This window comes from Dermochelys coriacea, chromosome 18 (assembly GCF_009764565.3).
Source record: "Dermochelys coriacea isolate rDerCor1 chromosome 18, rDerCor1.pri.v4, whole genome shotgun sequence".
Classification (NCBI taxonomy): Eukaryota; Metazoa; Chordata; order Testudines; family Dermochelyidae; genus Dermochelys; species Dermochelys coriacea.
The window spans coordinates 13,158,458-13,172,098 of record NC_050085.1 but is presented as its reverse complement, the minus strand read 5'-3'; the positions used below and the strand labels follow the sequence as shown (position 1 = coordinate 13,172,098).

The 13,641-nt window shown below is 46.9% G+C and overlaps 1 protein-coding gene across 4 annotated transcripts in view; it reads left to right on the top strand.

Moving 5' to 3' along the window:
• The window catches only part of SPSB1 (splA/ryanodine receptor domain and SOCS box containing 1), a 69,998-nt gene extending 57,228 nt beyond the window's left edge, over positions 1–12,770 (top strand). For 3 of the 4 annotated variants that reach the window (XM_038377016.2, XM_038377017.2, XM_038377023.2), the window contains 2 exons: positions 3,166–3,987; positions 10,548–12,770. In XM_038377016.2, coding sequence (XP_038232944.1) covers positions 3,294–3,987; positions 10,548–10,675 — 822 coding nt within the window. In that variant the 5' untranslated portion in view covers positions 3,166–3,293 and the 3' untranslated portion in view covers positions 10,676–12,770. Of the gene's footprint in view, positions 1–372; positions 765–3,165; positions 3,988–10,547 lie in introns of those variants that run through there. The other variant, XM_038377022.2, reaches the window with a different exon arrangement.
• The last annotated feature ends 871 nt before the right edge of the window (positions 12,771–13,641 follow it).

Below are 13,641 nucleotides of genomic sequence, written 5' to 3'. Positions count from 1 at the left end.
CCTAAAATAGCAGAGTAGTCTCGGCAACTTTGTTAACATAAAGCTTAGAGGAAGCTGATCAGTCTGTCCATGGTGATGCTTATGCACGTTACAGCCTCCCCCCATTGCCTCTAACTGAAGTCCTGCCGCTTATGTCCGGTAACCTTATATATTTTTATACAAGATCTGATTCATGCACCGTGATTTTTCCATGCCAGATGAGGTCCTGGTCATGAGTAACCGTTGTGACTGTAGCTGACAGGAATTCTGGGTGATTGCCTCACTCCAGGAAATGTTAAAACAACACTTTTTTTTTTTTCTTAGAAAGCTTGTTCCCTCCCTTCCCATATTTTTATTTTCCTAATAGCTGCCCCTGCTCTGGCGGCTCATAAACAGAGGGTTGCTTGTGTAGCTGAGTTAGAGCAGATTTGCTTGGGTGGACACAAGGCCACAGAGCAGTGCACGAAGGTAGCTGGTCTCTAAGCAGATTGGCTCCTCTCGAAATTAGTGTCTGAACCTTGGAAGGAAACTTAAGCTGTGCGAAGAATCCTGCTCCTTTCTCCAGACTCTGAGTCTGCTTCTGTCTCCCTGGGAAGAGCAGCTGCCCCAATGATGCAGAGAATTTGAGACTAAATGTACAAGAAGGGTTTTTGTAACTGCTGTCTGGATTCCAGTAACTCAATGGGAGCTCTGCTGCCAAGCGTTGCTGGAATGTGGGCCTCCTGAGGCTGGGCCGAGCCTGTTTGCCTGCTCCTTCAGCTCTGCAAAATCAGGACGCTTCCAAGGTACTTCACAGTATTGAGGGGTCGGACTAGGGAAGTGCCGGGGGCCCGGGCGACAGATCCCTCTCCAGACCTGTCCCAGCGGAGGGTACGCTCTTTAACTCTACCCACTGTTCAGCGAATGGTTTGTAGCCATCTGGGGTTTTCCCTTACTGCCTGGCCTCTCCCTTGTGTGATCACTGAAATAGCTTTATTGCTGTTGGGAAGTAGCCATGTTTAAAGCTTTTTCAGGAGCCGCGTTTCAGTGTGGAGCTGAGGAAGGAAAAGCTATTCGAGGCTGTACCAGAGCAACGAGCCAACCTGGCCTGTGTGTTTGCATTGTGTAATCTTTTCTCCAGAGGGTGCTTAGAGCCCAGAGGATTCCCTCCCACCCCAGAGCCTTGTCACCTACGGCAGCCAGCCAAGGAAGGCTGGATCCGGCGCCCTTGGCCAGCTATAGCTACTCCAGGGAAATCCATGCAAGTCACTTCCCCACCTCACATGAGCGAGTGCTTCCTCTGCTATGCTCTCAACCCTTACTGAACCAGTGAGTGGGACCCAAAGTGCGAAAATCCTGCAGGGTAGCATAGACAGCAGGCTTATCCAGCCAGCCTTGTAATATCCCAGCAAGTGCTAGACATCTTCACAGATTGGGATAGTCTTCAGCCACCTTTATTATTTAGTGGCGACTGCCTCTGTCTGGAGGTTGGTTCTGTCTTATCTATTGCAAAATAATACCAGGGGGTCGGGATACAGGAGGCTTGTGCGGCTAAGAACAAGCTAAATACCGAACCTGCAGTAATCTTGCCTTTAAGCTTCAGTAACCAAGTCCCAATAAGCAAGCTCAGTTCTCCCACCAAAGTAGTCTCACCCTGCAAGATGAAAGCAAGCTGCTCCTAGGCACTAAAGGCAACTGAACTTGGGCATACCTCTGGGAATTGCTTTGCTACAAGGGCTCAAGTAGCTGCAGTAGTTGTCTGGGGCTGTTCAGGGATTTTTCTTCGCAGAATGTTAAATGCTTTGTGTGTGTTGGCTCCTTTCTGGGCAACTGTAGAGATTGCTTTGACTGTTGTCCAGTTGGAATGTAATTCCAGGGCCTTTACAAGTATCTGGAAAGATACACACAGGTGGATGGTCCTGGCAGTGGCTGGGGTGTCTCGTGCAGCTTGCATCTATGAGAGTATCAGTTGGGGCTGAGATGAAGCAAGGCTATGCTTGCTAAAAGCTGCATCTGCTACAACTAATTGCCTGTTCAGGGCCATCAAGGAATTTCTTTCTCTGCCAGTACCTTGTATCAAGCTGTAACTTTTGTGCCTATGTATGCAGCATACAATAGAGTACTCAGCAGGAGTGACTGGGGATTAAATGCAGGGGATACCTATGGGGAGGCAGCGTATTAGAGAAGCCTTGTGTCTAAAAGCTTTATCATGGTCTGGTCCATGTAACCCAAGGGAAAACCACAACTTCAGTGTTTTTTTTTAATTAAAAAAAAAAGGGAGTACTTGTGGCAGCTTAGAGACTAACAAATTTATTTGAGCATAAGCTTTTGTGAGCTACAGCTCACTTCATCGGATGCGTTCAGTGGAAAATACAGTGAGGAGATTTATATACATAGAGAACGTGAAACAATGGGTGTTACCATACACACTAACAAGAGAGCGATCACTGAAGATGAGTATTACCAAATAAATTTGTTAGTCTGTAAGGTGCCACAAGTACTCCTTTTCTTTTTGTGAATACAGACAAACACGGCTGCTACTCTGAAACCTGTCAATGTTTTAATGACATCACAAAAGGTCAAAGTCTGGGTTTCTCTGTGCATCGTACATCACAGTACGTAGAGTTGTGTCCTCCTTGTAGCTCGTGGGAGGCTGGGTGTGCTTAATAAGGAAGCTGGAAAAATTTAAACTTCACCCACCTGAATTGCCTGGCAAACTCCCAGCGCTTACAGTATGTCCACACTGCAGTCAGAGGTGAAATTGCATCATGTGGAGACGGACCTGAGACAGCTTTAATTCAGCTAGCGCAAGTCCCAATAGTGGTGAAGCTGCAGTAGCAAAGACATCAGCATTGGCTAACTGCCTGGGTAAGTATCCAGGGTCCCAGACAGGCTTAAGCCTCTGTGCTGCTGTGGCTTCACTGCTGTTGGTGCTTTCACTAGCTAGATTAAAGCTAGCTCAGGTAGGTCAATGTATGCTGCAGTCACACCTAGTCCTGCAGTGTAGACAGAACTTAAAGGTTCCCTCTAGAACACGCTGCACCTTCCAGTGTGTAGTGGTCCTGTCTGTCTGTGCAGGGTGCATGTGACCACTTAAGTGTGACCTTTGGTCTGTTTGCCCAGACAACCAGGTGCTGGAAATCTTGTTTACAGGTTGCGTGCTAATGTTTAACTCTCTCCTCCTTGTTTTTCTTTTCCCTCCATTAGGCAATATTGACCAGTGCACATCTTGTTAAGGTCTCCTAGCAACCTCTTCTGCAGGGCTGAATGACAGCGGGAGGGTAATTGATGAGCTTGCCCTGGGAGTTTTTAAACACGTGAATTCAAAACACAAGATGGGTCAGAAGGTCACTGGCGGGATAAAGACTGTGGATATGAGAGACCCTGCATACAGGCCACTCAAGCAGGAGCTCCAGGGGCTAGACTACTGCAAGCCCACGCGCCTGGACTTGCTATTGGATATGCCTCCGGTCTCATACGAGGTCCAGCTGCTGCACTCGTGGAACAACGACGACCGCTCGCTGAATGTCTTTGTGAAAGAGGACGACAAACTAATATTTCACCGGCATCCGGTGGCTCAGAGCACAGATGCCATCCGAGGCAAAGTTGGATATACAAGGGGACTGCATGTGTGGCAGATCACGTGGGCCATGAGGCAGCGGGGCACGCATGCCGTGGTAGGAGTGGCTACGTCAGACGCACCCTTGCATTCTGTAGGGTACACGACCCTGATAGGAAATAACCATGAATCCTGGGGCTGGGACCTTGGGCGGAACAGACTGTACCATGACGGCAAGAACCAGCCGAGTAAAACCTACCCTGCCTTCTTAGAACCGGATGAGACTTTCATTGTGCCAGACTCTTTCCTGGTGGTCCTGGACATGGATGATGGGACCTTGAGCTTCATTGTAGATGGGCAATACATGGGTGTTGCTTTTCGGGGACTTAAAGGGAAAAAACTGTATCCAGTTGTAAGCGCAGTGTGGGGGCACTGCGAAATACGCATGCGCTACTTGAACGGGCTTGATCGTGAGTATAACCCTCGGCAGCTTGTTCTGAAAATGCAGGTCTCTGCATGCCTTCCTAGCCCCGCTAAAGAGATTGAACCGCATATCCACACTCCCTTCCCAATAGCTAGGTACCTGAAAACTCTGGCTCGTGTAAACTGAAATTACTGTTAGGACACAGGGTCTGTTAGGGCAGCAAAGGGTTTGGGGGAGGATGGGGTTTCTACTTCAGATTAGTCTCTTCTGATGGGCTGTCTTTGGAAAGAGCAGTATTGTTTCTGAGTGGATCTGGTGCAGTTACCAGTCAGCCAGATTGTCCCTATAGCAGGATAATCCCAACTGGTCTGGCTACCCATCAGCATACAGTGCCTCAAATTAGGAATGCAGCTTGATAGCAACTAGGTGACTGTGTATAGGGTGGAAACTGGATTTTGGGCAGCCATGCGGAGAGAGAACCTACTGCTGGGACTCCAGCTATCTGCATTAAGTCTATCTGGAAAGCTGATGTTCTCCTCTTCCTCCTTACTGTCAGGGTCTCCAGTGCCTTACTATGGATTTAGGCCAATGGACGAGGCAAAATCCTGTAGCACTTTACCTGAAAGGTGACCTCTTGTCCATGTACCTTTTATACAGGAAAACAAGTTTTAAACTCGCTCTGCAGACAGGTGTGTAGGGAGCTGTGCAGTCCTTAGCCTGGAACCCCACCTTGTTGAGCAACTAGTTTTCTGTCCTTTTCCCTTCAAGGCTAAAGAATGCTGTTAAGTGGGGTTGGGAGCCAGGAAAACCTTTGTAGTTCTGACAGCTCAGTGTAAACTCAGGATGGCCATTGGTCACCAAGCTTAGTACAAGCTTCCCAAGTTCAAACTGGTCATGAAAAGAAGCCTCCCTCTCTTTGGGACAGAGGTTCCCAATTGCACCAGAATGTGAATTAGTCCATTAGGAGGAATGACTTAATCTGTGTTTGCTGCTACTGAAATTTGTCAGGTTTAATAAGGGAAGGGATTGCATGTTCACCCCAAGTCCCAGAGTAACATCTGTCTTATATTGTTGCAAGGTGTTGTAGAATACTTTCTTCTTGTACTTGGGGGTAAATATACTTACTCTTCATTGAAGCTGTGCAAAGGTCACCCAGTGCAATGATGGAGCCCTTTTGGAATTGAGTATAGTATTAATTACAATTGCATTATTTAAGCAGTATAGTTCACTTCTGTAGAATGAAATGCAAGTGCCTAATACTGCAGACTTGACTCTCCTTGCCATTGTAGCTATTAAATTAAGGCAATGGGTGGTGTTTGTATTGTAGTCCCCCCTATCCCGCGGGAGCCCCAGTCAGGGAGCAGGATTCTGTTGTACTAGGGGTTGTACAAACAGACCAAAAGGCACAATGTTTTTGAACAGTGAAAGGGGTATTTTTGTTCTCACTCTGCATTAAAACTCCTCCTAGTTTTTGCTACCTAGGTTGGACTGCAGAGACTGAATCTTCCGGCTTTGGTGTTTCTGCTGCTCTGTTATCTAGCCAAACCTGGCAACCCATCTACATGCAGTAGGGTATTCCTGGCCTGAGACAGAGCTAGTGCTGAGTCACAGGCATTGGAGTGAAACATTTGGCCTGCCTGTTTTAATTTTATTCTGCAGGTGTGTGTGATAAGTCTCAATTCTCCTAATTTACCCTGCTGTAAACACCTACCATTGAGTGTCTTGATTTTCGATTTTAGTGCAGAGGGGCTCTGAGCAAACCTGGCCAGTGGTGCAGTTGGGTATGTAGCAAGCTCTGAGCTTTTACATGACTACAGGGACAGCTGCGGATTAAACATATCCAAACTCACGTATTTTTACTCTACACTTTCAGTGCACTGAAAGTGTGATCTCCCTAATGACCGACCCTCCCTCCCCCGCCACTCAAGTACATATCACAGCAAAACATTGACCTAGCTGTGACCCATGTCAAGCAAATGCTTAGCTCAAAGGAAGGGCTTTGCCCTGCACATCAGCGAGGAGAATTCCATGGCCCAGGACCCTTTCCCCAAAACTCACTCCTCACTTCCAGGTGCCATTGGTTGGAGAGAGCTTTCCAGCTAAGCTTGATAGCTGGTGCTGCAGCACTTTTTGGGGATGGTTGGTCTTCTAGGTATCTAGGTCCCAAACCATGCAGAAGTAGGTAAGACAAAACAGGCACTTCAAATTACATCCAGGAGCAGACGGGCAGGGTTGTATCCCTCTCCTCCTAAACAGTGATGGGACTAGATTGGTCTAATTTTGAGGTGGCCTAAATTTGAGGCAATGGTTGGGAATGCTTTGTATTTACTTGACAGGCTAACAAATGAGCAAGAGCCCTTCACTTGCACTAGCTCTGACGGTCCAGGCATAGGGCAGATGCATGTGTGAAGTAGGGGAAGGCACCGGGTAAAGGTTGGATGTCTAACCTCCAGCATTAGGTGCCCCTTCAGGATGCTGGTGCTGAAACCTGAAAATGCACAATGTTAATGCTTTCCATATAGACTGCCTTCCACAGCCAAATACTACCACCTAAAAACCAGATGGCCCCGCAGCAGCTGCTTCCTCCCGGCATCCTTGTCTCTAAACAGGCTGGCTTGGAGCGGGTCCTGAAGGGTGCCCAACCCTGGAGGGCATGGGATCAAGCCTTTGAATAGAGAGCTCTTGGCAATGGTGCCCTACCACTCAGCCAGAAAGGATTCCAGCTCTAGCACACCTACTATCCAGTATGGCCTAGGGGAGACAGTTGCTCAGGTAGCTGGGTTTCAAACCATTCAGCACCATAGGGGTGAAGCCAATAGGTAGCCTATATAGATTGGAGTTCTCAGCACAGAACTCCACATAGCAAGCAAACAGTCACATTCTGTCTCTGCTTCAGTTGGAGTGGGTTCCAAGATGTAACATACTCGATATGGGGCTACTGGAGCCTAGCCTTGACCGTGGAGAATAGTAACAGGGTCAGAAATGGTCAGACATCAGCTACCAGGCAAGATGGAACAGCTCCTGGGTGTAGTTGCACTGGAGTACTTAGTAATGATCCTGGGTCTAATGACACCATGCTCATGAACCTGCTCTACGAGCAGTGCCTGCGTTCTCTGGGTTAGTGGTTCAGATACAAGCATGGGTGGTTCTTTTGGGTGTTCCTTTCACCTGCCAACAGAAGCTCGCTCCTGTGGAAGCTGGGTCATCTTTATGGGACTGTTTGGGTTATCCAAACTAATGTTGTTAATGTGATTTAGCTGAATTAGTTTGCATCCAAAGCTTCTTTGAAGACCATGGCATTGGCATGTTTCTATTGCAGTGATGCCACAGGCCCCGAGGAGGAGGGTTGGGACCCTATTGTGCTGAATGCTGTATAAACAAAGACCCAGTCCTTGCCCTGAAGAGCTTACAGGCAAAGGGGCAAATGGGTTGGGCCCTGAAGCAGGAAGTAGAGAGACTCAAATTCAGTATGCACCTTTGCCTTTTAAAATGACTTATAAAGAGTCATGTCCCCATATGCCTCGCCATTCAGCCATTAATTAGCTGATTTATCAGCACTGCAGCTGCGCTGCATGTCAAGAGAAAGAGAGGGACCTTCGGGCTTAGTGCAGGGAAGCCCTTGCATATGTAGAGGACAGCATGGACGAAGGGGTAGATTCTAGTGGAAAGAGCAGAGACCAATCGGTGGACAAGGCTGGCATCATTGGCTAGGCGGAGAGGCTGTGTTATGGGGTGGAACTGAGATGTGTAGGACCTTGGAAGGAAAGGTTGGAATCTTGAACTTGATCTGACATGTGGGACACTGAATTCTGAAATCAAGACTGGATGCCTTTCTAAAAACTATGCCCTAAGAATTATTTCGGGGAAGTTCTCTGGCATGTGTTACGCAGGAGGTCAGACTACATGTTCCCAGTGGTCCTGTCTGGCCTTGGAGTCTGTGAAGGGATTCTAACCGAGCTGCTAGGAAAACTCTACCTCAGTTTTGTCCATGGGAAAGCAGAGGGTGACCGTAACAAGCTGTCCTGTGAATGGATTGAGATGAGTATTGGGAGGCTAAAAGGTGGAAGCAATGGCTACAATAATCTGAAAATGGAGTGGGGGGAGACCTGACTGAGAGTGTTGCTCTGGACAGAAAGGGAAGAATGGATCTTAAAACTCTTAAGGAGTGAGAAGAGTTGGAGGAGAGATGCAAGAGGGTTGTTCATTTGGTTGGTTGATTTGTTTTGTTTTGTTCTTCCCTGGAATGATTTTGGAAGGGAGCATGAATGCAGTGACCCTTAGGGTCAGAAAATTGGGGAAAAAAAACTTTGCTTCCTATCTGGCAGCAGGATGAACAGCTTAATTTTGGCTTGTTCCAGAGTTGGCATTAATCTGTAGTCAATTCCTGAAAAATTGGCATTTGTTGGCCAAGATTTGCAAAGTCCTTGTTTTTTGGGTTTCCAACTGGAACCTGGATTTTTAGACCCTGTTGAGCTTTTTTTTTTTTCCTCCGCAATCAGACCCTCTTAAGTGTCTAGTGAGACAGCCCAAAACTGAGGCACGCCTAGTCCCTTTTGAAAACCTTTGACCCTTATTTACAGTGTTGTCCAGATGAGCTTGAAAAACTTCATCAAGAAAAACTCCTGAAATTCAGATTCTTCTCCTTGTGTGCAGCTGTAACTTTGGTTCCTGCTGTCTGCTCCGTCAGAGCACAAGAAACCAGTCTTTCCTCTGGAGAGCAGTGAAATAGTCTTAGTCAATATTAATTTGTATTAGTCTGTGTGACCACTTGCGCACGCTAAATTGCATCTCCTACTTGCTATTCATGCATCTGAATGCAAAGCGTTCTTGAGTTTGGCCTATAGAATCCCAAACTTTTTCAGGGCTATGAATTTTCTTAGGTAGCAGAATTGTAACCTGGGAGGTAGGGAGATGGCAATTTGGATCTTCTTTCTCTAAAATATCAAATCTTAATCTCGATTTCCTGTGCTCACTGTGCTGAAAACTGGGCCTTTGTAAATCCTCCTCTTCCTGAGAATTAGAGAATTAGCTCCCTGCTGCATGGACAGGTATGGAGCCCTAGGTGCAGATGCAGTCATTTGATATGAAAAACATTTTCCCCAGCTCCTTATTGCTGGGGTACTGCCGGAGTCAGTCAAACCTTGCCTGAAAATGTAACTTTGGAGCTAAAATGAAGCTGAGCTTTTGACTACTGTTTTTCCCCTTTCATGGGTCTTAATCCTGGTTAGTGAAGCCAGCCACTCTTGCGCTTGCTCCTTTCTGTAATATTAAAGCATTTTTGCAAGAATCGTACTTGCAAATCTTCCAGTAGAGCACGTTCTGTCCCCAGTGGGGGACACTCTCTGGGAACATTCTCTAGGGTCTATGAGGTGAGCTTGCCCCCTTAAAAATAGGTGTTTAAGCCTGGTTTGCTGGACACATTTTGTAGATGGTTTGGTTCTCATCTACCCCCTAGATGCTGAAGTCCTGACCTAGGCAAGTGAGCTCAACTTGCTTTTTGGGGGTGACTTCATGTTAGGCTTTGGATTTTTCTCAGGGTGGCTACCATTAGCCTCTGATGGAGACTGAGGTCTTGAGCTACCTCATTGGAAAATCTCCCTGGAGGGGAAACTGGCTAGAGATCTGCTGCAATGATGGTTTTTGGGGGTGGGTGGGGAGGTGGGCAGGGTTGACTGCAGAAGAGAAACTATTACTCATATCAGTGATGCATGTTCAGTGCAAGCACTGACTTTAGCAGCCAGGACACCAGCACCCTTCATCGCATGGCACTTGCATTTCAGGAAGTGTCAACTGAATAGGAACTCTTTAGGCCCACCATGGGGGATGCCGTGCTAGCACAAGGAACTTGCCCAATCTACCAAGGATGCATAGAAAGACACCCCAGTAGAACAGGCTGTATGAGCTCTAAATAAAGCTGGCTCACTGTTGAGGGCTATGAAACCTGCAACATGGATACTGAACTAATGGGTGCAGGTGTGTAGTCCCGTCTGGTGCTGCTGGATCAGGGTTCAGGTTAAAGGGGAAATCTCTGCTGAGGCAGGCAAATATAGTGACTTGTGAAGCTTGATGGAGCTGGCCTGTCTGTATTTTGGGGGTGGGGAGGTCAGAAGTAAGCATGTGAAGGCTTCTGGGGTGCCTAGAAATGTGAAGAACAGTACATTGCTTTGAGGTACCTAGAAATGGTAAAATCATGCTACAAGATGCAGTCCTGTGTTTAAACAGCTTTCGCAAAGGTTCCCACATTGTGGTGTCTAAAAAGGTGGGATCTCCCACCTTAACTGAATGCTGCTACACCTCCCTAATTACTTATGGGGGATTCCAGGATCTCATTTCTTACTCTACCATTGGTATTTCTAGGGCATGCATCAGCTTCGATGCTTGCTGCAGATAGTTCACAGCTTACATGGCCTGCTGGGACCCTCTGCATAGTAACCTAGAACTGCTGCCTCACTTGCTGAGGGTAATGAATAGTCGGGCTCCTGAACAGGCCAGGGCCTCAGTTTCTCTCACGCTCCTCTTGAGAATATCGGCTACTGTAACTAGCACCGCAGTCACCGGGCTCTTAACTCGTGTTCGGAGTTAACGTGTGGGTTTTTTGTTTTGCAGCCGAACCACTGCCTCTGATGGACCTGTGCCGGCGTTCTGTGCGGCTGGCTCTGGGCAAGGATCGACTGAGCGAGATCCAAGCGCTGCCACTGCCAGCATCCCTCAAGAGCTACCTTCTCTACCAATGACCTACAGGATGCTGAGAGAACTGAAACAGTGGCAAACGATTTGGTGCTGACCCACTGAACGGTGGTCCTGCCAGCCTCTCCCCGTCATCACTAGTGATGGACATCCTCGGCCCAAGTACCTTCCTCCAATGCCAAAACCAAATATGCCCTTTTAAATGGCTGTTTTCAAGTATCCTTCTTTCACAACTAAGATGACCTTTGCTGATGAAGGTCACATCACATTCCTGCATGCTTCCAAAAAAAAGCCCCAAAAATACAACCTTGCAGAATCTCTCTGCACATCCCTTGCTGCTTTCCTCCCAGCTCCTGGCAAACCGCTGTAGAGCATCCTTTGAAGGCCTGCAGTCCAGGAGCAAATTCTGCCCCTTACGCCGGCTGAAGGAGAGTACATGAAGCTTGGACGGGGAAGTGTTGGGAATGGCAATATGTCGAATGCCAGGTGCTAGATGTGGAATGGCACGAGATGGGGAGCCTTCTGAAAAATAAGGATGTAAAACACTTCAATGGGAAGTGAAAACACCAAAAAAACTCCACATGAACGCTTTTTTTTAACTTGGATACAGTGGTTATGTAGCTGATGTCAATGTCGCGATACTGTCTCACCCTGTCTTTTGTTTCTTTATGTAGATTGAATCTCATTTCTTTCACCATCACTCTCCATCCCTCACTCCATTTTTCCTGCATCTTGTCTGTCTTCCTTTTTACTGGCTGTGATGCTAGGGGCAGATAGTCTGTGGTAGAAGGGGAAACCAATCCATTGAGCAGCCCCTCTGTCTGCATCTCCCCCCTCTTTCCTTGTGTTCACTTTAACCTGTAGCTTTGAAATAAGGTGCCATCCTGCCCCCCCCCCATTGGTGGTGAGTTTCCCCCTGCCATGATGCATTGGTATGCAATATCATCCATGGAGAGCGAGCCACTCCAGACCGATTTATGTCGATTGCAGATCCTTTACAACCATAGATCTCTCCTTTCCCATGTCTGAATCATGCATATTCCACTCCATGTTAGCGCCCCTGAAATGGATCTGCCAGGGAATCTTCTGCTTTGATAAGCTGCTTGGGGTAGTTCACATCAGAGCTTTTCAGTCTGCCATTGTCCATCAAGATAATCTCCTCCTTGCTCTCTGGCAGGAACGACCCTCTCTCTCATCCCTGCTAGTGGACAGAGGGATGACCGAGGAGGAAGGTTGTGAACAGCATGTTCTGCCTTACAGTATGTCAGCAGGCCAGACATCTAGAAGGTGATGTGATGGAAAGTAGTTTGACTGGAGGCTTGACAGTGCTCTTTTGATGCTTTGCATGGACAGCAAAGGGAACTAGCATGAATTACAGTCAAGGAAAGAGGGGAAGAACCACCATTGTGAGACTTTTTTTTTTTTAAAAAAGGCAAAATCCTTGCACATCCCAAATGAAGATTCTCACCTCAGTAGCCAAAAAGAGAGGACCCACTCCCACACCAACAGGAGCTGCTCTCTCCTGGCCTCTCCAAATAGCAGGCTATTAAGCTGCCTTCTCTGGGGTTATTTTGCACATTTCTTTTTTGTCTTGAAAAACAATGTGTGTTTTTTTGCTTCTGTTTTGTACAGGTACAAATGAGTTTGTTGAAAATGTTTAATATATATTTGTGGTGTTTGTATAATCCTGTTTTAAACAGCTGCTGTAGGGTACCTTTTTAAAAAAAAAAAATCTACTGGCATAGTATATTTTTTAAAGCACAGAATTGGTGCCAAGACTGGGTGGGGGGTGCAAAGTGCCCCTTTCTTTCTTTTTTTAATGTAACCTGGATGATTTTTATGTAGGGATTTATACAAGCTTCTATTACAGGGTGGGACACATACAAAGTTGCACAAGAGAATTCAGCGTGTACAGAGCCTCACTTGATTGCCTTCAATGCTACCAGTGTCTTTCACTACTTCTGGGAAGTGGCCACCTTCTGCCCTGTTGTTTTTGTGCTTTTAGCGCCCCCTTTGTCTCCACTGTCTCTTTGCTGTCCCTAGTGCATTGCTTTGTACAGTTTTAAACTCTTTGCTTTCTCTTTTACAGCTGTAAATAATATTCAGTAACCCAATACAGAAATAAAGTTTATTAAATATTGAGCAGGAGTCATGTTTTACTTGTGCTTAGGGCGGCCCTGCCAAAATCAGAGGCCAGTTGTGCTCAGGTTTCTGCATATACAGACCAAGAGACCTGCCCCAAAGAGTCTAGTCTGAATAGAACAAACAAAGATGAGAGCATGGATTATGCCCATTTTACACAGCCCATTCTGAGGCTATCCAAGAAGTCTGTGGCAGAGTTGGGAATTAAACCCAAATCTCTAAGGCTATAACCGCTAGACCATCCTTGCTCTTCAGGCTGAAAAGCTTCTTCCCTCCCCCCTCACATGCAGAGCTGTCATTACTAGTTGCACTTGTGCTTTTATGCAAGCTCATCTGGTGTGGTCTTGTGGTGGTGCTCCCCTTCTGAAAGCTAGGTGCCTGGCCGTGTTGGAGGAGACGTAGAGATGACTGGGGAACAGGGGTGTATGGATAGGACTCTGAAGTGGCATTGGTGAAAGGCCGGAGTATCTTTTTGTAGCTAATGGAAGAAAAGTGTGGCACTGGGGCATAGGATCTGGTCTCCATCTGACCATTGGAGCCCGTCACCCTGTTGTCCAGACTCTGGGCTCCTTGCAATCCATTGCATGCTTCCTAGCAGAAGCACATAATGGACATCTATAGGCTGAGATGGCTCAGTTTTTTTTTTTATTTTTTAAATATATTGTAAGGCCAGAAGGGACCATTAAATAACCTAGTCTAACTTCCTGCATATCATGAGCCATGGAAGTTTTACCCTGTTACCCCTTTATTGAAACCAACAATGTGATGGGCTAGAGCAGATCTTCCAGAAAGGCATCCAGTCTTTGAATTGAAGACTCCAAGAATCAACAGTTTCCTTTAGTAGCTTGTGGTTATGGTGGTGTTGCACTAT